General features: G+C 40.8%; 3 protein-coding genes across 7 annotated transcripts, besides 1 other annotated feature; 1 reads left to right on the top strand and 2 right to left on the bottom strand.

The window, feature by feature from the left end:
* Window positions 1-2,641: 2,641 nt before the first annotated feature.
* Window positions 2,642-9,582, bottom strand: CG7255 (uncharacterized protein). Of its 5 annotated transcripts, none has more exons than NM_206366.3 (9): window positions 8,961-9,582; window positions 8,351-8,539; window positions 8,158-8,286; window positions 7,039-7,324; window positions 6,596-6,880; window positions 6,424-6,528; window positions 5,347-6,162; window positions 5,002-5,277; window positions 2,642-2,879 (listed from the first exon to the last, which is right to left on the bottom strand). In NM_206366.3, the coding sequence occupies exons 4-9, from the start codon at window positions 7,277-7,279 to the stop codon at window positions 2,779-2,781; spliced, it is 1,824 nt and encodes a 607-aa protein (NP_996088.2). In that variant the 5' UTR covers window positions 7,280-7,324; window positions 8,158-8,286; window positions 8,351-8,539; window positions 8,961-9,582; the 3' UTR covers window positions 2,642-2,778. The 5 variants fall into 5 exon arrangements, with proteins under 5 accessions (NP_996088.2, NP_001034016.1, NP_001036608.1 ...); NM_001038927.4 differs by having other exon boundaries at window positions 2,642-4,916; window positions 8,158-8,266; NM_001043143.3 differs by having other exon boundaries at window positions 8,158-8,260.
* Window positions 9,583-11,051: 1,469 nt separating this feature from the next.
* On the top strand, window positions 11,052-12,922 carry Best3 (Bestrophin 3). Its single transcript, NM_168618.2, has 4 exons — window positions 11,052-11,167; window positions 11,227-11,337; window positions 11,405-11,948; window positions 12,000-12,922. The coding sequence occupies exons 1-4, from the start codon at window positions 11,097-11,099 to the stop codon at window positions 12,879-12,881; spliced, it is 1,608 nt and encodes a 535-aa protein (NP_730039.1). The 5' UTR covers window positions 11,052-11,096; the 3' UTR covers window positions 12,882-12,922.
* Best4 (Bestrophin 4) lies at window positions 12,895-14,879 on the bottom strand. The gene is made up of 6 exons (NM_001104139.2): window positions 14,778-14,879; window positions 14,601-14,711; window positions 13,805-14,552; window positions 13,520-13,711; window positions 13,250-13,463; window positions 12,895-13,189 (listed from the first exon to the last, which is right to left on the bottom strand). The coding sequence occupies exons 1-6, from the start codon at window positions 14,846-14,848 to the stop codon at window positions 12,945-12,947; spliced, it is 1,581 nt and encodes a 526-aa protein (NP_001097609.1). The 5' UTR covers window positions 14,849-14,879; the 3' UTR covers window positions 12,895-12,944.
* Window positions 14,880-15,228: 349 nt separating this feature from the next.
* Window positions 15,229-18,014: a mobile genetic element.
* Window positions 18,015-24,068: the final 6,054 nt, after the last annotated feature.

The raw sequence follows: 24,068 nt of genomic DNA, 5'->3' as shown, positions 1-24,068 counted from the left end.
TTTCTTAATGAGGTACCGGAAGCCAAATAATTCTTCCAGTATTAATCTCCCTCAACTTGACCTCAAGACCGCAGCCACAGGATACCTTTTCAAGCCCATTAAAGAATAATTCATTTACCGGGTCGAACCTCCTCAATGGGTTTATCTCATCCGAAGGCAATCCCTGCTTAACATATGTATTCACGGACCGCAGAGCCAAAATCCAAAATCCGAAATCCAGCATACAGAATCCAATGCCGAAAACCTGTATCCGTTGCTGGTTTGTCATGACCGATTGGACAAACAACTATACCGAAATGCTAATCCTTTTTTCCATTTTTTTTCATGGTTTCGTCGGGTGAGATCAAGTCCTTCATTTGTGCAGCTGTTGCAACGAAAATTACTTTTTTCCGTTTTTGTATTTGAAAGGGACAAATCCACTGATCCACTTTGCGTACAGTAGCAGCCGCCTCCGTTGTTTTGACAAAATGTTTTTGTCGAGTGCCATTGACTTTGGTAGCAGTCGGTAGCGGGTAGTCGGTAGTTTGGTAACTGCAACTGCAGCCCGTATTTACCTGACAAATGATGATGACAACTTCCGCTTTTGGCTAAAACCCTCATCCCTCCCAGCACATATTTTAATTTTCGAAACAATCCGGCAAAACAAAATACGAGAAAATCAGGGAGACACGCCAAAGTCGAACGGAATACGCCGAGAGTTTTCCTGTCCGGCCACGTTAAGAGGATTATGTCCAGTCGGAATGCGAATGTGTGGGTGAAACTCGCAATTTTTATGAATATGGAAAAGCCGCTTTAGACGGCAGAGGAAATAATAACAAACTAACGAAACTTAAAACAAAAGCATCGCAACGAAGGAGTTAGGTTGGGTGTATATGTTATTTGAGCTGAGCAATGATTACATGACCGAAAACCAATTTTGAAAAGAGATTGTTGGGCAAAAAATGAGTGGAGTTCTGTACGAGATGAGGCTTAACTCATTTAGAGCAAGCAAAATCATATGAATTTTGCAGAGTAACAGCTCAGATTTCTGATGTTTCTTAAATAGATATTAGTTTAAACAGTGTTTTATGTGAGATACATGAAGTTTAATTGTACTCCTATCTTAAACTTCATTGTAATATCATAGGCAAATGGTAAGATACCAAAGGCAATGGCCTTAAATCACTTAGGATTTATGTCACCCGCTTTTGGCAAGTTTACCATATCTGATCCCATGCAGTTGGTTCTTATTTATGGAATCATACATCCCATATGAATATTTACCCAACCCATCCTTCGATAATTTTCTCCCCAAGTAGTGGAATGCAATATCCAAAGTTGTCGTATTCCCCCTGCATTAATTAGTTTCGCTCTTTGCCAATTTGTCACAGAGCCTGATGTCAATGCTCTGGCAATGAGAGGGCGAGATCCCGAACTACACCCCCAAAACTCCCCCTTTCTTGGGTCTTAAAGTCTTAGCCAGGGGGGACTTTAAGTTTTGGCGCCCATAAATATGCCATAAAACTATTTGAACGGTCGACTAGATAAAGGGGGCGGACAGTCAGCGAGCAAGTGTAGCGAGCAACCAAAACAACCACCAGACGACGACTTCTGGGACTACCGACTATGCCAACCAGATAGACACTCCTCTCCCAGGCCCATAACAAAGTTAATAATAATAAAGCAGAAGCGGAGAAGTCAGGGGCACGCCCCAGACAAAGTCCCCGCCAAATACGATTACAATTTGTTACACTTACGCAGCACAAAAGTAGTCAGCCACCCCGCATCATCCCATTTTCATTCCGAATCCCAAGTTCAAAAGCAGGCAAGTCCATCTTCTCCGTGGAGTTGGACGCCAAACAGTCGCCAGTTGTTTCGTCTTCGTCTTGTGGTTACACAAATCTCCAGACTGGCATCAAAAGCAGCACCAGTAGTTCAAACAGAAGCATCAGCAACCTGACCAAAGAAATGCCCAAACGAATGTCCGCATAAATCAGAGCGTAGTTTGCGTCTGAGACAGAAAGGGGGAAACGGTGCTTCGGCTGCCCAAGGGGATGTTTCCTTCTAATCAAAATCAAAGCAAAGGGGCGGGCGGCACTGCAAGAAAATTGTAGTACAAATCATCTTGTACTGTATCTGAAGCCCTTAAAAAAGGTTACACGAAGTTACTTACCTGCATTTATACCAAACTAAAACATATTGAAATGCATAACATCTTAGACTCTTATTTTATAATTATTATTTTCCTTATAGATTAGATTATATAATTATATAATTGTGACTTACCTCGTCCCAGCTTGAAATTTCTTTCTGTGTAAACCCATTGGAAAACTCGACGAGGAAAATGCCGAAAGGGCAAAGGGGAAAACCACTCCCGGAAAAGAGTGCTGCACACTCTCGCTCGACGATCAGCCGATGCCAATTAATTTATCAAAGTCAGTGCAGTCGGGAAAGTGCCATGCTCAAGACAAGGCCACTGGGAATTAAACGACAATGAACGATCCCCATTCATTGGGTTATTAATATACAATAGCACACTCTACGTATCTGCAAGATCATCGGGGAATCGATTCCGGAAGCGGCTGCAGTTGCCGTCCACATTTCTTTCTTCCCATTCTTGCCTTTCTTCTCGGGCCCATTCAGGTAAACTCATTTGACTTTTATTAATTACAACTAGATTTTTATTTATAACCAGCAAATAGTTTACAATTTATCAAATTGGCTTAGTGATGCAACCGTGTACGCGCATATGTACACCTTTATAGATACATAATTATCAACATTTCGATGTTTTCCCGTTCAGAGACGATCGCTGTATTTGAGCTTCTGCCATCCGGCCCTTTGTCGCTTCATTTCTCTGTAGCTGTTGGGCAGTCCGTAGAAAAAGTATATGGAAAGTCCTATGCGAGTGGAGAAGTGATTAGTTTACGGATTTGGGGTATCTTAGGCATGAACTTCGTTTTGACACTTATAATACCTCTTTGTTTAATACTTTTACGACTAGTTTGAGTTAGCTTGGCATGCGGGCTAGTTTATGTGACACTGTGAGGGACTAGGTCTAAGTCTTGGATTTAGTTTATAATATATTGCATATTTTGACGATTTTTCACTAAGGATTATATAGATTTACTTTAACACCTAATTTCCTTTAAATTGTATGTATTTATTTAACTTTAAGATGTCAAATTATATTTTTCAAATCTATATTTTTTAAAATCTTTAAAGGACCTCCAAAGTTACCCTCACAGTCCACCGTGCACTTATTATCTAAGATTCTAACTACCGACTAGTAACTACAGCTATGCTAAATATGTACAGGACCAGTTACGTTTGCATTCCGATTCACATGCTGGACCTAACTACTTTTAACTGGGGGTAAAATGGCACCCTCTTTGGTTTCACCAGGGGCTATTGGGTTTGGATGGGTGGCATGGGGGAGCGTAATGTACAGGTACGAATGGCACCCCCTCAGCTCTCGACCTCCTCCATTTCTATGTAGGTAGACTGCGGACGTTGGCGACGCACCAGGTCCGGATGTTGCTGGGTTCGGTGTGAGGGACCCCGCTGCAATATGGCCTCCAATTTGGCTTTGAATGGCAACGGCTCCGGCTCCGGTTGCTCGCCAGGATCCGGACGCGTCTCCGTCTGCGATTCCGGTCGCAAAAGCGCCGGGTTCTTGGCATCCACGATATGCTGGCGATTCAAACTGGGTCGCTGTTTGCGTAGACTAATGCTGTTGATGGTCTTGTACAGAACCGGATCGAATTTAGGTGGACGCGGTATGTTGCTACCACCCGCCGCTGCAACTGGAGCTGCAATAGGACCTGCACCGGGAACTGGGTCCTTTGAGGGGTTTCCTGTGGTGGTGGACACTTCGGCGGGGACCTCATCAGCATTACCAGTCTCATTACGGTCGATTTTCAGCTCGCTGATGGCCTTGAGCATTAAGCGACGCACATCGGTTTCGCTTTTCGATTGCTTTAGCAGCGGCCTTGTTTTGGGCTCCTCATCCGGCACAGGCTCCAGCTCCACCTCGCCATCCACGTCCTCGGATCTCTTGGCCACTACCTTCACTTGGTGGGCATTGGCATTCATAATGATGTGGCTTAATCGGTCTTTAAACTTGGTCGAATGCAGCGGATCCTCAATGGTAGAGGCCTGGGATATGATGGAAGTCTGTGAGCCCAAACGCTGGAACAGAAACACAGGCTTGGAAGCCTCGTCGTCATTTACAGATTCAGCTTCCCCCTCCAATTTATCCCCTTTCACCAAAGGAACCTCTTTGGCCTTAACTTTCTCCAACTGTTCATAGAAAGCCTCGCTATTGAACATCTCCTCCAGCATTTGATGGGCGACCAGCTTGCATTCATCGTATCTACTCAACTTAAGAGTAATCCCACTTTGGACTTCATCATCATCGCTGCTACTGTGAACGGTGGCCACAATCACGGTTTCTATAACACTTGGATACATTTCAGAGTCCAGGCTGAAATGCCTCTCGAAAATCATCTGTTGTTGCAGGTCCAAGTCCTGTTGGCCTTGCTGTGTATCCTGGGCATTCAGGACATCGTCCAACATTGCGATTACCGACTGTTCGTCCTCACGCGATGGAGATTCTGGGTTGGAGCCCAAGGTGGCAGTGGAATTCTCACTCTTGTTATCCTCCACATAAAAAACCTTTCCATTGGCGTTCTTTATTTCGACCAACTCGTCGCCGACATCACTAAGATTCTGAATACGATTCAGGCTACTGCTCGGACTCTTCTTCAGCTGCGTTTCTAGGGTCAAAACACTCTCCTTGGATATGCAATGATACTCCTGCTCTCGACTTTCTTGTAAGCCTTTTAGCGCCTTGTAGAAGTCCCATCTCTCGGGGTTTCTCTTCGCCGGATTTTTGCAATCGTATAAATACCAGCATGCAAGAAATACGGGTATACCTAGGACATTTAAGTTAGTACAACGGTGCAACATGCATTACATTCTACCACATGCAAAAGGACTTTAATGTGGACTGCGACTCACCCACAATCATCCAGACTCCAAATCGTATCCACGTCCAGGTATCCAGTTGAAGCATTAGATATATATTGATGAAGATACTGATAGCAGGAACAATCGGTACAAAGGGAACTCTAAATAATCTACGACGAGCTTCTCTGGGCTGAAGGCAAATCAGACAGATCACCAGCAACATCAGCACGACTAACACAATCAGGAGGGTCAAGGCCCATACTTCTTTGGAGGCGATTAAAAGATGAGCCTGCATAATTAGCACTCCTATGCCCAAGGAAATTAGGCCTAAATAACACAGAAAGAGTCATTATAAACTGAAATAATTACATTTAATCTAATATATACAATACTCACAAAACAATGTTGAAAGCACTCCCACAATTCTTGACGATATTGCATTGGGCTCCTGGACTCGATGAACATTAAACAGTTGTGTGCATACTGAACCGAACGTGAATCGCTCGGAACTCGAAGTTAAAGAAGTGGTTTCCGATGCTCTGACTTCCCTCTGCCCTGGATTCTCGTCAACCTCACAATAGTCCATATATCGCAAAAGCATTATGGATATGGCCACAACGCTGTAGGCCAATAAAGTGCCGATTGAGAGCAGGCTGACCAGTTGGGACAAATCGAAGAGTCCGGCAATTGCGGCCGTGAAAAGAGCTGCCACAATAGATCCGGTGACTGGAACTCGGAATCTCGGACTCACTTTGCCCAGAAATTTAAACAAAAGACCATCCTGGGCCATCGAGTACATAACCCTGGGCAGTGGGAACAGTGCTCCAAAGAGACTGGCCAGCAGACCCACCAAACCACCTACGGTGACAATCCACATGGCCACTGGCCAACCCACATACTCGAAGGCATATGGCAGTGGTGCGTTAACATCCTGGATATAGTATGGCAGCATCAATGTCAGTACAGTGGACACTCCGAAATAGCACAAAAAGATAATCAGCAGTGAGAGCAGAATCGATTTCGGGATATTTTTCCGAGGATTTCGGACCTCTTCCCCTGTGGTGGCGATGCAATCGAATCCCACAAAGCCAAAGAAGCAGGTGGCTGCTCCACGAAGAGTGCCTTCAAATCCAAAGGGGAAAAACCCACCAGATCCGATAGTAGAATTCGCACTCACAGTACTCGGATCCACCGTCCAGTTGGAATAGTCAGCTGGGGAGATAACAAACAAACAGAGAACATTAATTAATTAAAAAAACAGAATTGGGAATCAGAGAATATGATTAATCTATTATGATTTTGGAACTTTTGCTTTTTTCATGGTGCTATTTTGAGAGATACTAATGGTTTTCCAATTAGGTGAGCCCATTTGAAAAATGCAGCACTTTATGCATGAATGCATTCAACAAACCACTCACAATTTTATATTTACTTAAGGTTTATTAAGAAGTGAGTAATTGAAACTATATTTACCTTTTAAAGCGCCAGCGATTATGACAAATCCCAAAATAAATATATTTAGGCACGTCACAAAATTATTTGCCATAGTCGATGTCTCCACGCCAAAGGCCAGTGCAACTGAAACATTTAACGCATTTTAAATTTATTTTCTATTTAAATTATTTGAATTTATTAGTGCTCTTACCGCCAAACACAACCACTAGGCCAAAGGCCAAAAAGTCAAAGTAGCTGCCCAAGAAACTGACATTCATAGGAGCAACCTCGGCGAATGTGTATTTCAGGGTATCATTTAGTAGGGAGTCCAGGTACAGGCTGATACCCCTACAAACACTAGCCGTTCCAATAACGTATTCCAATATGAGATTCCATCCAATGACAAAAGCTACGAATTCCCCGATACAGACATAACTATATACATACGCCGATCCAGCCTTGGGAACTCGAGCGCCAAATTCCGCATAGCAAACTCCTGTAAGAAAACATGAAAGATAAAAAAAAAATATATATAGAGTCAGTTATATAGTTTGTTAACCTTGCCATAACTATATGCAAAAACAAAACTTCTGAAATATTGTATCTCAGGGGTTTTTATTATATGGGTTTTACTTTAGTCCAAATCGAACTCACCTGCCAGCAAAGATGCCAGTGCCGCGATGGCAAACGATATCATCACCGATGGACCCGCCTGATCCTTGGCTATCTGTCCGGCCAGCACGTAGACCCCAGCTCCCAAGGTCGATCCGACACCCAGGGCCGTGAGGTCCCATAGACCCAGAACTCGATTCAGCTTCGTTTCCCCCTCGCTGCCATCCGCTTGGAGATTCTTGCGCCGGGTGAGAACTTTCCATGGCGAGATCTGGCGAACCATTGTTCAGTATCTATCTCCCTCGATTGGTGGAAAGTTCAGTAAACTCTAGAATTTTGGAACGAACAAAATTCACCAAGTGTCTTTCAGAGGTTTAGACAAAATCATAATGCACTTCGATCCGCGTATTGTCTTATCTTGTAACGCCGTTTGATTGTATAATGCAAATAATGGAACTCAAAATGTAATCGTAAATGGCGGGGCTATTGTGAGTCTGAACTCGATTGTTCCACTTAGAATTCATTATAGGTGATGATATATACATATGTTGGGTGTGCTATGTACGAAGGTTTTAGAGGTGTAGAAGTTTGAATGGAAAAGTTTTCGAAACCGCCTTTCACAAAGAAAGTTTGATAAGAAAACGGTGGTGGTCTTAAAATAATGGAAATAATTAAATTTGGCTATTAATTTCATACATTAGTAGGGTCTTGAAAAAAATAGCTACACAAATAATAATAAAGGTAGAATAGAATAGCATGATTTGCAATCAAATTTCTATGAACTTAAAAGGATCATGATTTCGTTATTTTAAATACAATTTTTACCGACAGGTGTGCAAACAAAACTCGTATGTTTTTTGAGAATTAACTTAAGTATGCACTGCATCCGCTGTAAATCATTCATTATTATATTTTTTCTAAGAGGTGACTAACCAAAGCACCCACACCTTTTCCACACTTTGATAAGAATCAGATGCTCAAGTTTTTACGTAGAATATCTTGTGCAGCTTTGTTTGCCTTTCTATTATTAACGTTATAATTCGTCGTTTGCTCTGCCCTAAACGAAGATAATTAAGTGGGTCTAGGTGAGTTTGCCGGACTTGTCGAATGCGAAGTTATGCTAAGTTTATATAATTATGGTAAACTTGATTCTGCACTCACCGACTTTGAGACACTGCCGTCCGTCCTCACTTACATATATTCGATTCCAAGTGCAGTTGTTGCTCCAATGCACTCTAAGTTAATATTGTCGCTCCGCCTTTGTCTGTTTCTTATTAATGAATTGGAAGTCTATTATTAATTTTCTCTCACTCAAAACAATAGAAAACGGAAAACAAGACTGTGACCGACATACTTGGCGATCAGGGAGCGTCTGTCTGCAGCCTGTTGGTGTCGTCTTACAGCCGCGAATTCTTCGCACACTCCTCCTAAGATAAGACCACCACCAGGCCGGCGAGCCGAACTCGAATCTCCTCCGCCACCCGACGAGATTGACTGCTTGCCATGGACGAGGAGAGCGGGGTACACGGCGAGAAAAATGTATCTTCAATTATAGGGGTAAAAATAAATCTTTAGTACTAAACAACTTTTATTAATAGATAACGTGACAAAACAATTGGTCAAAAATTATAATTTGAAATCCATTAGAAAGTTATATCGAACATTAATTTTAAACTTTCTGTAAACAATAATTTGTAGCTTAAATATAGATCAAAATTTATTTTAAAAATTTAATTTAAAAATTTAAAAACTTTTCTTAAAAAAATTTCTTTTATAACGAAATCAGATTCTATGCAATCCATATGAAAATAATATTTTTTTTTGTTTTTTATCCTTAAAAACAAATATTGTATAACAATTTAAAAACGAAACACAAACATATTAAATGTCGATCATGAAATAAAAACCATTTTTCACAAATTGATATGTAGGTCCGAAATATTAATAAACTGCAAGCAGCTTACTCTTTTAAATAGACGTGGAAAATCGATGTCTAAAATAGGCGTATTTTCTCTCAGTGCACATCCGAAGCAAAACTGATAAGAGACGAAGGCGACTTCAATTCGTCGGGATTTAGTGGTGATAAGGCGCTACTCGGGGGATCGCAGGGTTTTCGAGATGATCTGGGTTGTAATTAGAGCGAATACAAAAAAATTAGCAGGTGTGCGAGCGGGAGGGGCGTTGGTGCGAGGGAGAGGATCTGAATCACACTGTGTGACGTCGCATTTTGTTGGTTTTGGTTTTGATGTTGCTGCTGTGATATGACTGCTGCTGTGTTTGCCTCTGTTGTTGTTTTCCGACTTTCGGTTTTATGATCTTGCGATAGCGAAACAACAGATTTTTGTTCTGTGCTTGTTGTTCTTGTTTTTACCGCCACTACAAGGCAATTCCAGAATTTTGTTATTTATGTTGCTTTAGATAACACTGTTTGTATTCACGTTTTTGCTTCATTTCCGATCTGCCGGTTTTTTTGGCTTTAGATTTGGAGCATTCGTACTTTTCTCCCGCTCGTGCTGCTATCTTTTTCTCGCACCGTATCGCTCTCTCATTCGCACTGGCACGCAGCTCGCTTGTTGACGGTTTCGGTGTATAGCGTTAACTGAAAGTGTAAGATAATATTGTGGCCCCTATATATGGAGAGCGCTACGAGAACTGGCCGTCTATATAGAGTGGAATGCAGTAATAATATCGCACAGACGAACACAATTATAAATGCTTTCTGCGCTCGTCTTCGCACTGCTATTGTTTCATATTGTTTTTGGTCTAGATGTTGATGTTTTTATTGTCGTTAGCTGTCGAGTGTCAATTTTTCAATTTTAAAAATTGGTTAAGTCGGTTGATCATCTCCGCTTCATATTAGAATTCTAGTATTTTGCTATTTCTATTGATTGATAGAATCAAAACTGCATTCGGTTTAAAGAGTCTTATGAGTCTTATCTCGATGAAATCTACGATTACGTAAACTCAGGCCATATAAGAAGGTGAATGAATGGCTGGATTTCGTAACTGCAGATATGATTTGCTGATACCAGATAAGCCGATTAAACAAATCTGGTTCGGTTGCATTGCTCAGGTGTGTGTGTAGATATTCTCCGTATAACCGATTATTTCTACCTGCGATTGCTATTTGTGATTTTCCATACTTTTACTAACAAATTCTTGTCACCATATTAAATTCGTTTGTAAGCAATGCAAGCGTTACCAGCTGTTTAATTATCTATTAACTGATTAGATACATTGTTAAACCAAACCCAATTTTTATTGAGCTTATTATCACGTGCGTATTGCTCATTTTTTCCGCCTTTCTATATGATGCATCAGAGTATAAATTTCACGTCCAAATTAATCGCAAGACGAATTTCATGAGAACGCATATGCTTCGAATAAAGTACTAATTTATTTTCTAATTTAATTTGTTTTTTATTTATTTAATTCACTCACATTTGAACATATAAATTATATTTATAGAATTAAGCTATGATATTTTATAGATTTTTCGCAACTGCGGCAGGATGTGTGATAGCAACAAAACGAGCATTAGAACATTAGCAGAATTTTGCTGATAAGATACTCGTTCGTAATGCTCTTCACACTTTCCCCATTGGAGTGGGAAAAATCACATCATTGCCGCTTTGGCTATTCAGAATGTTTGCTGGGGTATTAAAATTTTACTGCACCTTCTTGATGCCGCCAGACAAACAGATATTCTACATATATAGGCAAACATATATGGGCTGGAACAGAAGGAGCAGGAGGAGCTGGAGGAACAGGAGCAGACTTCATCACATGTGCGGGCCAGAGCGTGTGGCAAATTGGCCTTTGTGGGTTGTTGTCTGTTGGCCTGGCGGCAAATATAAATGATCTAATTTAAATAATTACGCCCACAAAATGTGACGCGCCTACCAAATTGCCTTCGTTTAATGCTTGAGTGGGAAAATTACCTCCGAGCCAAACCAAAGACTAGAACTAATTTCAAAGTTGGCTTTGCTTATGGCCTCACAAAGTGTTTCCCCTACCCAATCCAATTGTCATTGCCATTGCCAAGTCGATTTCCCAGCCGTTCGGTATTATTAAAGTTTTCCAATTGACAATTCTCGAGTATGACTGTCTCTTACACCGCTGAGGTGGCAACATGCAGCCATTTCGGCTGCTTCTGGAAGCTTTTGATGAGGTGAGGCATCTCCGATTGGCCCATTGCCAAAGTTACTAAAGTATCTGATCATTCGGCAGATGGCGCGCAAGTATCTACAAGATAATATGGGTGGATCTTCTGGCATTCCTGTCCTGCTTCTACTTCATGGCTGTAATATATCGCTATGCTCTCAGGGACGTCGATAAGCCGTAAGTAGATCATAGAATAGAATAGAACGTTTTAATTTATTTAACCCCCAACCCCCTTAACCCATAGTGTTTTCGAGGACATTGTGATGTACTGTCATAGCTATAGCAACCTGATTCCGCTCTCTTTCGTACTGGGATTTTATGTGGGCATTATCATAGAACGCTGGTGGAATCAATATATCACAGTTCCTTGGCCCGATCCGCTGGCGGTTTATGTGAGTGCCTTGGTCCGTGGCCAAGATGAACATGGTCGTCTGATGAGACGCACGATTATGAGATATGTGTGCTTGGCATTGACTATGGTGCTCTCGATGATATCGCCAGTTATAAAGCGTCGCTTTCCAACCTACGATCAGTTAATTGAGGTGGGTTTGCTAAACGCCAACGAGGCAAATATTATGAAGGCAATGGATGTGAAGTTTCCAAAGCACCCAAAGTATTGGATGCCCATTGTCTGGGCCGCCAGTATTGTAACAAGGGCTCGAAAGGAAGGTCGAATTTGGGATGACTTCTCCCTGAAGTCCATGATAGATGAGCTCAATAAATTCCGAGCTGGATGCAATATGCTCATCCATTACGATACAATCTCAGTGCCACTGGTCTATACACAGGTTAGTTTATGACTCTATTCTAAGCGATATATTACGATAGATTATTCTCAGGTCGTCACCCTGGCCGTCTACTCGTACTTTGTGGCCTCGATATTTGGTCACCAGTGGATCGATCGGGATATTAAGCACTACAATAATATTGTTAGTTACTACTTTCCGTTGTTCAGCACTCTGGAGTTTTTCTTCTTCATGGGCTGGCTTAAGGTGGCCGAGACATTGATTTGTCCTTTTGGCGATGACGACGATGACTTTGAACTGAACTGGCTGATCGATCGCAACTTGCAAGTGAGTTACTTGATCGTTGATGAAATGCACAATGATCATCCGCAGTTGGTGAGGGATCAGTATTGGGATGAGGTGTTTCCCGCTGAGTTGCCATATGCCGTGGAGTCCGATAGGGCCGAACATCCGGAGGCATCAACCGCTCGATTGGGCATACCAAAAGTTGTCCCCGTGACCATGACGAAAAGCGAAGTCAGTTTGGAAAACGATTTTACAGAGTTCGACGATGAGGATGAATACAACCCGGAAGTAACTATACGATTTGCCCGCCGGGAGTTCAGTTGGAGCAAAAGTTCAGTATCGGTATCGTACTCCTATGACAACCAGAGTATTGATACCCTTGACGAGAAGGTTGATGAAGAGAACGAGGGAGATACAAGGACTCTAGATTCCAGAAACAAGGACGACTTTGACCGTCTAAAGGAGAAGCGGGACAGGGAGCGTGTGAACCGGCAGATGCAACAAGCCGCCCTCGCCATGGAGTTGATTAAAGGGGATCTGGCTTCGAATGGAGGATCAGCTCGATCAAGTCGTACTAATGTCCCGCAAAAAAATTCTGATGTCCAGACCGACAGAAGCTACTTAAGTCAGAAAAAGAGAAAGGAGGAGGACACGGACAATGATAAGGACAGTGACGAATCTAAGAAATAACGAATGAATCCTTAAAATGTACAGAAACAAATTGTGATTTTAATATTTTTATTTCGTTTTCGTCTAATCCTGCTTTTCCGTCTTATTTGGAGGGGGTTCCTTGCTGCCCGATGGATCCTGTTGAGCTCTGTCCCCCGCTTCCTGACTCTCGGACAGAGTTTCATCGGATGGGGGACGAAGAACTGTGATCGTATAAGGAGCACCGGAGGTATCATGTCGCAGATGGGTACTTTGCATATCCAAAAATCGGTGTCGAATGCGTTCCCTGCGTTCGCGACGACGCTGCTCAATTAGATCGTTAAAGTCAACTGAAAAGATATAAGAGCAAAAAATTAAGAGCGAATAAAGTTAGATAATACAAAGCCTACTTGTGGATTGCGACGGCTTGTGTGAGCTGTTCGCTTCATCATGTGGCAAATCAAATTGATTCTCACTGAAGGTCACTCGCGACGGCCCATCTTCCATTTGGATGGAGTCTGAGTAGCTACCAGTGGCAGATGGTCTTCCCAGGAAGTTTTGTCGGAAGTTGTTTCGCGAACGGGTACTAAGAGTTGACATTGCAGATTCATGGCGTTTCTGGAGCTAAAAATCCGGATATTAGCTTATTCATTAATGAGAATACAAAAAATAAACTTTACTTTTGATTGTGATTCCATATAGGCCGTGGAAGCTGCTGGAGGATTTTGACGCATTTTTGGCTGAGCGTATGGAATTTCATTAGGGAAGACCTCTTCCCAATACTGATCCTTAACAAGTTCCGGATGCTCCTGGTGCATCTCATCCACAATGCAATAAGAAACGGTAAGATTCCTATCGATTATCCAGTTGAGCTGCAGTAAAATAAAGCATTAGACTATATGTATAAGTAGGAAAACTATGTTATACCAATTGGATGTAATAGTTAATCGAACTTAAGCACTCACCTCGAAGTCGTCATCATCCTCTCCGAAAGGATTTATCAGCGTCTCGGCTACCTTGAGCCAACCCATGTAAAAGAAAAACTGGAGAACGGTCAGGATCGGAAACCATCTCCTGATCCTAGTACCATCCTCGTCGGAATGACTTTCATTCCACTGCTGTCCGAGGACACTGAACAGGAAGAAGGAGTACGTGGCCACGGTGACCACTTGGGTGTAGACCAGTGGAACACTTATCCAATCGTAATAGAGCAAAAATCCACAATTCCCGCGTAACTGGTTCAATTCATCGATGATGGTCTTAACAGCGTAGTCATCCCGGATTTTATTCTCCCTCCGCGCTCTCATCACAATACTAGCTGCCCAAACGATGGGCATCCAGTGCTTTGGATAACTTGGGAAGGCCTGATCCATGGCCTCAATGATTTTCTTTTCATTTTCCAGCAGAAAGCCAGCCTCAATAATTTGAGTGTAGGTGGGGAATCGGCGCTTGACACGCGGTGATATCATGGTGAATACTATCACCTGGCACAGGCACACATATCTTAGGATAGTTCGCCTCATTACCCTGGCTCTATCATCGGAGCCATGGATACTGGTGCTTATCAAAATGGCAATTCCATCTGGCCAAGGAATGGTGGTATATTGGTCCCACCATCGGTTCATCACGATTCTCACGAAAAATCCCAAAACGAACGATAACGGAATGAGGGAGCCATTTTTCTCGCAATACGACATAATGGCCTCAAAAAACCTGTGACAAAGCTTGTTATTTTAAAGAGGAATACAAATAAACGCTTACCTTTTGCCCTCTTCGTTTACCAACAGACGATATGTAATTGCCAGTAAACAGTACAATCCGAAAAATACAATAAGGTCCAACCATATTAACTTGTAAATACTGCCGCGCCATCTTTGAAATAGGTGTTCCTTTTAAAGCTTAAAAATGGAAAAATATATATATATTTGAAGTACCAACCTGACCAGCAGCCCCAAGAAATTACTGAGAACACTCGAGGTACTCACACGTGAGGTATAGGTCACAGTCATGACGAGAAATTCGTATTGAATAATTTTCAAATGGGCAAGATATTTTCCATTAGCAATGACAGTGAAAGCAAAGCTTTACTTAAAATAATAATTATTCTTTACATTGTGTGAAAAACCAGCACAGTTGTATTTATTTTCCCTCTTCACAAATGTTTGAGCTGTATTATTCAATATTATTATTATGTTCTGGAGTGAAATGTAATAAAGACAAAAAACCTGTCGCAAAATAATTCAAAAGACATGATTAAAAAGGTGATAGCACAACATCAGTGACATGTATTTACTTTTCACACACAAAATATTCCCTGGCCTTAAAGTATTCCATGAGCAATTTTATTTATTCTGAAAACCATTTCCGTTATATTTTCTTTTATACCGCGAGTTACCACATCTACATCTACTTCCCCACCCCCTAAACCTCCACGCCAGAACCATTAGTTCGTTGGCCCACATCTGACCACATCAGCAGTCCACGCCACTACTTCCCCACCCCCCTAAACCTCCACGCTGAGCCGCTAGTTCGTTGTCCCCTCATGTTGCAACAGTGTAGGCGGAAACAGCGCAGCAAAACGGAGGCATTCCCCAAATCCGCTGGGTCAGCAGATTCGCGACAACACAGAGCCATACATAATACTTGATTCTCCTTTGTAATAAGTCAGTCTTAAGCTACACTCGATGAGAGTGAGATCTAAATAAAATCACAACCTTAAAGGGAAATACCTTTTAATTAAAATCGGGAAGAAACAATAGAGGGAAAAGAAACACAAAGGACCACAGAAGGAAGACACTGGAAGGCTTCACTCGTTAATTGGCGCAGTCGGAAACTGGACCTGATGCAGCTCCTTTTCATCACAATTGTACTTAAGTGAGTAGAGTGAGAGAATAAAGAATAATAAAATGCCAATACACAAAATGAATTGCCACAACACACAAAATACACAACAAATAAATAAGCGAGTTAAAAAGATGCAATCATATTTAATGAAAATTACATAACTAAAGAAATTTTTATAAAAGAAGAAATTAAATATCTAATCATGTAAAAGTTCAAATAGAACAATTATAGTGATTAAACAAAATATAAAAATCTTGGTAAAATGATTTAGACAAATCAGAAAATATTAAAAATATATTTATGTTGTGAATCAGAATATACAAGTGAGTGATTGAGGCTCGTATGTTGGAGCGTAGTTAGTGGATCGCGTCAAACTTGTGTGAAAGTTGGCCTCAGCGGTTGGGTTGATGTTTGAACAGATCGCTGACGGTTTAATTCAAATTCGAAGGCAACTCAACAGCGACGATACACTGGCGTGTCTAGCGGTTGGGTTGATGTTCGAACAAGTTGCGCTAGTTGTCAATACATGTCGAGACAGCTCAACGGCGACGATACACTGGCGTGTCTAGCGGTTGGGTTGAAACTCGAACAAGTTGCGCTAGTTGTCGATTGCACTTCGAAGACAGTTCAGCAGTGACGATACACTGGCGTGTCTAGTTGTTGGACTGATGTTCGAAGAGGTTGCACTAGTTGTTCATAAGGAACAATTGGTTCGACGGCATTCGTGACGTGGTTGACCCTCAATTATTAGACTGATTCAATCGACATTGGTATTCAGGGCGAATATCCAATGCGGCAACAAAACGATCCATCAAACCTGTATGAGATAAAAAAAACACCTACGGCCTGATTTAGGCAAACAATCCAACAAATTAAGACAAAATAATTCCCAATTTTATTTTACCTATACAAGAATTGAAAGATAATAATATAGATATTCTCCAAAACCACATACATGATATAGCTGAAAGTATACTATTGGCTAAATTCAAAATAATTCCCAATTTTATTTTACCTATACAAGAATTGAAAGATATTGCACAGATTTTTAAACTTCAAAATTTTTCTATTAATTCAGAAGAGCATATTTACAGACTACTCAACATAGAGATAGAATCCAAAAAAACAAAAATAATATTTCATATAAAGATTCCAATATTTGATAAGTACACTTACACACTTTCTCACCTAATTAAATTACCTATCAATGGCACGAATTTTCTCACTCTACCCAAATATATATTGTACGATGATAAATTTAATTATATGTTAAGTTTTCAAGAAAAATGTTCAAGAATACATGGCACTTACATCTGCGACCCCGGAACTGCGGAAAGTAACATGGACAACAGGGAGTGCGTGAAACAAGTGCTGCAAGGAATGAACCCTGTTTGCGAGGCAAAGATTATCAACACGGACGAGGCGGTAGTAGAACCGGAACAACAGTGGATTGTCATTATCAGCAAGAATCAACTAAGGGCTGAACCAAGTTGTGCTGAACCGTTCACTATTGAGGGAACGACGATTATCAATCACATAAACTGTTCCATATTTATAGACGGTACCAAATACGATGACAGCGAATTGTTCTACCAAGAAAGGATTAAATTATCACTACCAGTAACGAAGAACATATCTATAAATGCAACATCGGAGGATTTAAGCCTAAGCAAAATAGTACTGCATCTTCAAGAGAATAAAGCTAAAATATTCCAAGTCAAGGAATCTACGATTAACCTTCGATTCATAACCTACGCATCAAGTATCATCCTGGTCATATTTATACTGTATGCTTTAGCAGTAAGGAGAAACACTACTTACCTGCCCAACCCTGTTACCTCAGTCAACTACGTTCCGTCTATTCCTTCGTTATGGCCGTCACTTTATTCAAGGGGGGGAGGAGTTACCACATCTACATCTACTTCCCCACCCCCTAAACCTCCACGCCAGAACCATTAGTTCGTTGGCCCACATCTGACCACATCAGCAGTCCACGCCACTACTTCCCCACCCCCCTAAACCTCCACGCTGAGCCGCTAGTTCGTTGTCCCCTCATGTTGCAACAGTGTAGGCGGAAACAGCGCAGCAAAACGGAGGCATTCCCCAAATCCGCTGGGTCAGCAGATTCGCGACAACACAGAGCCATACATAATACTTGATTCTCCTTTGTAATAAGTCAGTCTTAAGCTACACTCGATGAGAGTGAGATCTAAATAAAATCACAACCTTAAAGGGAAATACCTTTTAATTAAAATCGGGAAGAAACAATAGAGGGAAAAGAAACACAAAGGACCACAGAAGGAAGACACTGGAAGGCTTCACTCGTTAATTCGCGCAATTGAATCTAATGATGGTGTTATGAATAGATACAAGTCTGAAATTGGTAATTCGTGATGCTAATTCAAAAATGTGTAGTAAACATTCGATTGCAATTAATTATGTTTCTCAAATGCAGGATATGCGCAGAGTGTACAACTATGACTAATGAGTATCACCAAGTCGGAACAACATTTTCAGATATTCCCTAGCTAGCTTGTTCCATTTACCCTTTTAAGGCCTCCCGCTGAAATTTCGATCGAATTCATTGCTTCCTGTGTCAAAGATTTTCTTTGATGCGTTAAGACATTACGTACTGTTTTGTAAATCATTTATAAGCCACAATACCCATGTGCCTGTGTCATGTGCCAGAAAAGTCCTTTCTGACAGCGGATAAACCACATGAAAAAAGTGTATGTATATCCAACGGGCTCTCATTGTGCCTTCCATTATCATAACCAAACATGGAAAATCTGACGCGATGCGTGTTATTATTTTTTACACTTGACAGCATTTTTCGCGCTGCAAAAATCGCGACAAAAACGAAATGAAATTACATTGGCTGCCACTGCGAGAAAGTAAAACTATGGCAACTTTTTATCACATATACAACATATTTAATGCTCAGATTGAGGGCGACTGAAGGGTAAAATATTTCCGATTCTCCTCGCCACTTAACTCATTTGGGGCATTATTGGGGCTTCGTTTTTTTTTTTACCAGCACTCTGTGTGCTTTGCCACACATAATTGAAGATCGATATGTTGCCATTAAAGCGCTTGCTCTTTTTCGTAATTGCATTAAATCATAAGCAAGTTCAGAGAGATGGCTATTAAATAATTTGAGAATACTGTGTTAATAAATTACATTTCTAAAGAATTACTTATCAAAAAGGATAGTAGCTTTATCCATATTATAAAGATTAAGTGGTACGATTTCGTTCATTATATAGAAACATTTAGCATTTGCTGCCAATCGCTTTAGGTCTTCAACTGGACACGACTAATTGGCCTTTGGTTGATAAAGTTGTTCGATCGACCAAAGGCCGTTGCCAATTCGCGTATGCCCCATGTACGCGGAAGCAATTGAGGCAGACATGTGTGCGGCCATAAATATTTCATATTTGCACATCGCGTAGTTTGTGTTTTGTCGCCTGCTGCTCCTGATTGATGACGCGGTTGAGGATTGCAGATGCGGATTTTCGTCCTGCGATATTGGGGCTGCACAAAAAAGGGGTTAATTTAATTTCGCGCTCGGGCGAATTTGTCCATAATTGGCAATTAGCATTGACCATTGCCATATACATATTCGCATATTCGCATATTCGCCCGCCGAAGCCATGGCAATCATCGCTGGCCGTTCTGGCCATCATCTCACACGGTCAACTTACACTTGCATGGCCAGCAGATCTCCGTTTGCATTTCTGCATTTGCCCATTGGCAGCCAATATTTGCCTGACGGTTGTGTTCCCTCTGATGTTGTTTTTTGTGACCATTTTTCAAAAAGGGCAAATAAAAAAAACTGCCAGAATTATTGAGGCGTTGCAACAATAATCATCGCTTCAATTTCGCTGTCAATGAATTTACAGTGATGGGTACAATAATACAAACGTTGTTTAATTGGAATACAATTTCGGATGGGTGTTGTTTTAATATAGCTTGCAAAAAAAGAACTGCTGCTATGCAGCATATATTTTACAAACTCTTTTGTATTGTATCCTTTCTATTTCTGTAAATATAAGTATAAAATTGTTGCTATGCCTGATTGCAGCTGCTCCATGCCGTTAATTGCAACACAGTCATGCAAAATGCATTTAATGCGAACTTTTTTCTATCATTGCATTCGGAGTTTCCCCTGTGTTTTTCACACCATTTTTCAAAGTCAATTTTGGTTCAGGTTTAATGCGACCTTTGGGAAGGCGCATTAGGTATTTCTATTTCGATGCCGACCTCTTTCTATCGCTTGATTAGAAATGATGAGGGTTGGTAGGGAGGCTAAAAAAAAGGAGGTTCAGAGTTCCAATATATGCAACAAGCTGAAATTGATGAGGTGGTGGCCCTGAGGTAGGATTTTGCTGAAAATTGCGCCAACCCAGGGAAAACCATGCAATATTTTCATGCATAAAAATCTATTTTTTATAGTTAGCTCTGATTTTACCGTGGAGATTGAGAGTTGGTGCCCATTTGGTGAATATAATTTAGGCTATTATAATACGAAAGGCCTTCAATTTTATGGTAAGAACTGTAAAGTTAAAGTACAAAATATGCGAGTAACTTCTCATTGTGAGTTACATAAAAAACGTATGCAAATCTATCCGAAAAAATGGTTGCTAACATGTCATCTAGATCTGGACAGCAATATTCCCAACATATTTCGGTTTATCCTATAATCTGCAGGATGCTAGTTTTGTATCCTAAATCCTTTTACTTCATCTTCCTTTCAATCTCATTCATCAACGCAACCTTGATTTTAAGCAAGCGAACCCAACTTTAAAGATTATACTGTTGCCAGCGAGCAAAAAACGGTCACAATCTTGACTCCAATCGGAAAAGGGGCACAATACCCGGACAAAACCAAGATGCATTAGGATATCTTGGACATTATCGCTCCTGGTCATCTTTGACTTTCATCTAAGCCAAGGCTAATATCAGTCATTCAGCCCGGCAACCTTTTCCCATGGCAAGGATAGTCCGATTCCGGTTGTTAGAGAGCTAATTATGTGACAGCCTATTAGCAACTCGATAAATATGTGCCCAGCGGAGGAGTCCCAGCAATCCCACCCAGCTATACGGAAAAAGTTGGCTTCGTGGCGTTCTGCGCATTCATTAGATATGCGAACCTTGCTCCCGGGCTGATTATGACAAAGCACTTTTGCCCAATTGGGTAAATTAGGTGGAAACTGAAAACTAAATGAAACGGAACTCGGCACACGCCCACTTTTTTCACCGACCTCGCTCTAATTTTTAAACCCACCAAAGCCGGAAAAGGGCGGAAGGCAAGGAATAAAATACCGTTTTGACGTTTTACTTTCATTTTATGCTTTTTTTTGGTCCAATTTTTTCTGCGGAACTGGGAAAACTCGGACCACGAACCGTAGCAATTATTTTGCATTAACGAAAGGGTTTAACATTTGCGTTTTAGCCGACGTTTAACAACAACAAGCCGCACATTACGATGGGGCTTTTGGGCATCTAAGGGGCGGCGAGGGGCGTGTCCAAGTTGGACAGTTGTCCTGAGGGTTGTACGCCTTGTAATTCGGTTCGTTACATACCCTGGGGCCGTTACGGCCAATGGGGTATGATGGTTTTCAAAGCTTTGTTGGGAACAATCAAGAATAATAAAGAAGAATGAGTAGTAAACTTCGAAGAAGTAACGTAAGTTCAACTATAGAAGATCAATATTTCTTTAACATAAAGAAAACAATAGAGAAGAATTAAAAAATCTATTTTAGTATATATTTCAGTAATTTATAGATTACTACATAGAGATTTAATACTGTTATTTAAGTCTAGGATAACCCGAATGTCGAAACTATAAGCTGAAACATTTTTTGTGGCTGCTGCGACGACGACGATAAATTGTTGTAATTAATTTTTATTTAACTGTGAAAATGGAAATGCTCTCTTTTTGGCCGTTTTCAAATTGGCTTAAAATGTAAATTATTATTGTGGCCAGGAACGTGCTACATCATGCCGAAGGTGCGGGGGATTGAGGCATTTCCCCTGCACTTTGCGATGTCTATTAATTAAGCTACATGTGTGTGGGCGGAACGGCCCCCAACCCCGCAACTCTGCCTTTGTGGTTGGCAGTTTTGTTAAACCTGGAAAATGGTGAAGTGGGCTGGGCTGGCAGCTCCATGTTGTAAGTGATAATTACAAGTTGGCAAAACTTTTCACACACAGCGAGCGGCAAAGACTGAAGCAGACAGACAGCTCAGGCTTTTGGAAAAAGTAATTACAATTAAGCCGACGACTATTTGGAAACTCATTTTAGTAGTTTATCCATCTCCACTCCATCTACTCAAAATGTTGCAAGTATTTTTCAAGAATTTATTAAAGGACAAGCAAAGACAAAAAAAAAAGATGTACAAAACGCTTCTCTAATTTTCAAATAACACAAAAAAAAAGAAAGAAAGTCAAAAGGAAACTCAGCAAACAAACTTTTACGCTTTGAATCCTTTCACTTAAAGTCCTGGCTGTTCGTCCCCACCGAAGAAAGTTTTGTCTAAGTATTACCAATAAAATTGATGGAGAAATAGTCCAGAACTATTTGGCTGTAGATAAAAACTTTTTCCCGCACACACAGAGATGTTATAAGGAGGAGGTTTGGCGAAACACCCGAAATGCAGAAGTAGAATGGGACAAGCTTAGCTTAATATTAAAATGGCCCACCCTCCCTATATGCATTTACCCCTGGCCAAGTGAACTGAGAACAATTTGGGTGTCGAGCTAAAAAGTACTGAAATTGGGGGAAATCCCATTGTTATGAAACAGGGGCGACTGCAACGGTGGAATACTTTCGGAAGTAAGTGTTGGGGTTAGTTATTCAAGGCGGCCCCCGGTTTTCCCTTTATTTTCCGAGGGATCAAAACTCTTTGGCATTCAGGTCCTCAAGAAAAGACTTTGGCAGTTTTGGAGACTAAGGAAACTATAAATGGAATGTTTGGCAAAGCTTCAAATGAATAAATGAATAAACCCGATTCATTGAGTGAATAGGAAATCGAAGTTCGTAAGGCGAACCGAAATTAAATTTACGGAATTTATGGAAGTGAAGGAGTTGTAGCTGCAAAATTATGATATTAAATTAACTACATTGAGTTGATATATGGCAAAAACTTATTATTCTATAAATTAATTAAATTTTCACTAAAAAAATTTACTAATTCGATTTTATATTTTCTTGGTTCCCCAAAATTTAAGTTTTGTTAAAGTCGCATCGAACTTATATTCCTTAATTTCATTTCCTCATTACTTTCATTTCAAAACTTTTATGAGCCATAAAAAAGGAAGAATTATAAAGCTCTCCAACTAGAAGATACAAATTTTGTAGGCCAATTATTGACACATTTAAGCGAAAAGCCGCCTAGAAGCTTAGCGCCCGGGCAAATCATATAAAAACCAATCAAAGTTTTTCTTCGAACAGGTGTCCGGACTTCCAGTTTTCCCCTATATATCCCCTCTTTCTCGCCCTTTTTGGCCCATTCAAGCCGAAACACGCACAACTTTCCGCTACTTGTAATTAGCTTTTCTTGTTCGATTCGTTTGGCAGCAGCCAAAAAACGCTTGTCCCACCCAAAATGTACCCTCGCCCACCCATTTTCCCCCCAAAACTTTGCGTGCAAAAATTCCGCTTCTAACGCTGCCAAAGATTTAACTTTTTGATTGAGAAAACATCATTAACGCACGTAAAGGTGAACTAACTATTTACGGGTCTCGGCTCTATTTGTGTGTGCTTGGTTGTGCGTGAGTATCTGTGTAGGTTAAAAGTTTTTGCTTTTCCGATCCTAAAAATCAAATAGGGGAAAACAGCGAGAAATGCGGTAAGCGAGTGCAAGAAAAGATGCGGGATGAGCCAGCAAAGTTTCTAATCACATTTACCGCAATTACTAACAAGGTTTTTTGTTAACTTGGCCCAAATGAGAAGTGGAAGGGGCAGCGCGGCATTGCCTCAAATATGTGTGTACTACAAAGTAAATTAAATAATTTAATTAATTATGAAATTTGGGTTACCAGAAGGGAGCTGATGAAGCGGCGCCAATCAAGATGGCATTAAAAGTAATCTGATTTGGTTAAAGAACACAAGGGAGCGAAATTGTGCTGCAAAATTGTTAGGCAAAAGATGAAAGAAGCGTTAATGAATTAACTGAGAGTTCCCTAAGGGTCGAGCTTTTAAAAAAGTGTCTTAACTTTAGAATAATTCAGAAATTTAAAATTAAAATGCTATATGGAAAGGCTTTCAAACGTTCTGGCAAAAAATTACTAATCAAATCAAAACAAAGTTTTAATTTTTAGGGTGGCTGCCTATTGAATAAATTAAAAACTGGAATACGAAATACCTAGTTACTCATGCCA

Source organism: Drosophila melanogaster, chromosome 3L, assembly GCF_000001215.4.
Source record: "Drosophila melanogaster chromosome 3L".
In the NCBI taxonomy this organism is placed as follows: Eukaryota; Metazoa; Arthropoda; class Insecta; order Diptera; family Drosophilidae; genus Drosophila; species Drosophila melanogaster.
Note: the sequence above shows the minus strand (reverse complement) of the source record. Positions and strands in the feature narration are given on the sequence as shown.

What these genes read in the sequence shown, in the direction of transcription:
- CG7255 (NM_001038927.4), bottom strand. Translation starts at nt 7,279, where the DNA reads ATGGTTCGCCAGATCTCGCCATGGAAAGTTCTCACCCGGCGCAAGAAT. An exon ending in ACTGGCATCTTTGCTGGCAG is followed by an intron (nt 6,881 to 7,038) that starts GTGAGTTCGATT and finishes GTTTTCTTACAG; the next exon opens with GAGTTTGCTATGCGGAATTT. An exon ending in TGGAGTCTGGATGATTGTGG is followed by an intron (nt 4,917 to 5,001) that starts GTGAGTCGCAGT and finishes TAAATGTCCTAG; the next exon opens with GTATACCCGTATTTCTTGCA.
- Best3 (NM_168618.2), top strand. Translation starts at nt 11,097, where the DNA reads ATGACTGTCTCTTACACCGCTGAGGTGGCAACATGCAGCCATTTCGGC. An exon ending in TTCTGGAAGCTTTTGATGAG is followed by an intron (nt 11,168 to 11,226) that starts GTGAGGCATCTC and finishes ATCATTCGGCAG; the next exon opens with ATGGCGCGCAAGTATCTACA. An exon ending in CTCAGGGACGTCGATAAGCC is followed by an intron (nt 11,338 to 11,404) that starts GTAAGTAGATCA and finishes CTTAACCCATAG; the next exon opens with TGTTTTCGAGGACATTGTGA.
- Best4 (NM_001104139.2), bottom strand. Translation starts at nt 14,848, where the DNA reads ATGACTGTGACCTATACCTCACGTGTGAGTACCTCGAGTGTTCTCAGT. An exon ending in TTCTTGGGGCTGCTGGTCAG is followed by an intron (nt 14,712 to 14,777) that starts GTTGGTACTTCA and finishes CCTATTTCAAAG; the next exon opens with ATGGCGCGGCAGTATTTACA. An exon ending in AGGATGATGACGACTTCGAG is followed by an intron (nt 13,712 to 13,804) that starts GTGAGTGCTTAA and finishes ATTTTACTGCAG; the next exon opens with CTCAACTGGATAATCGATAG.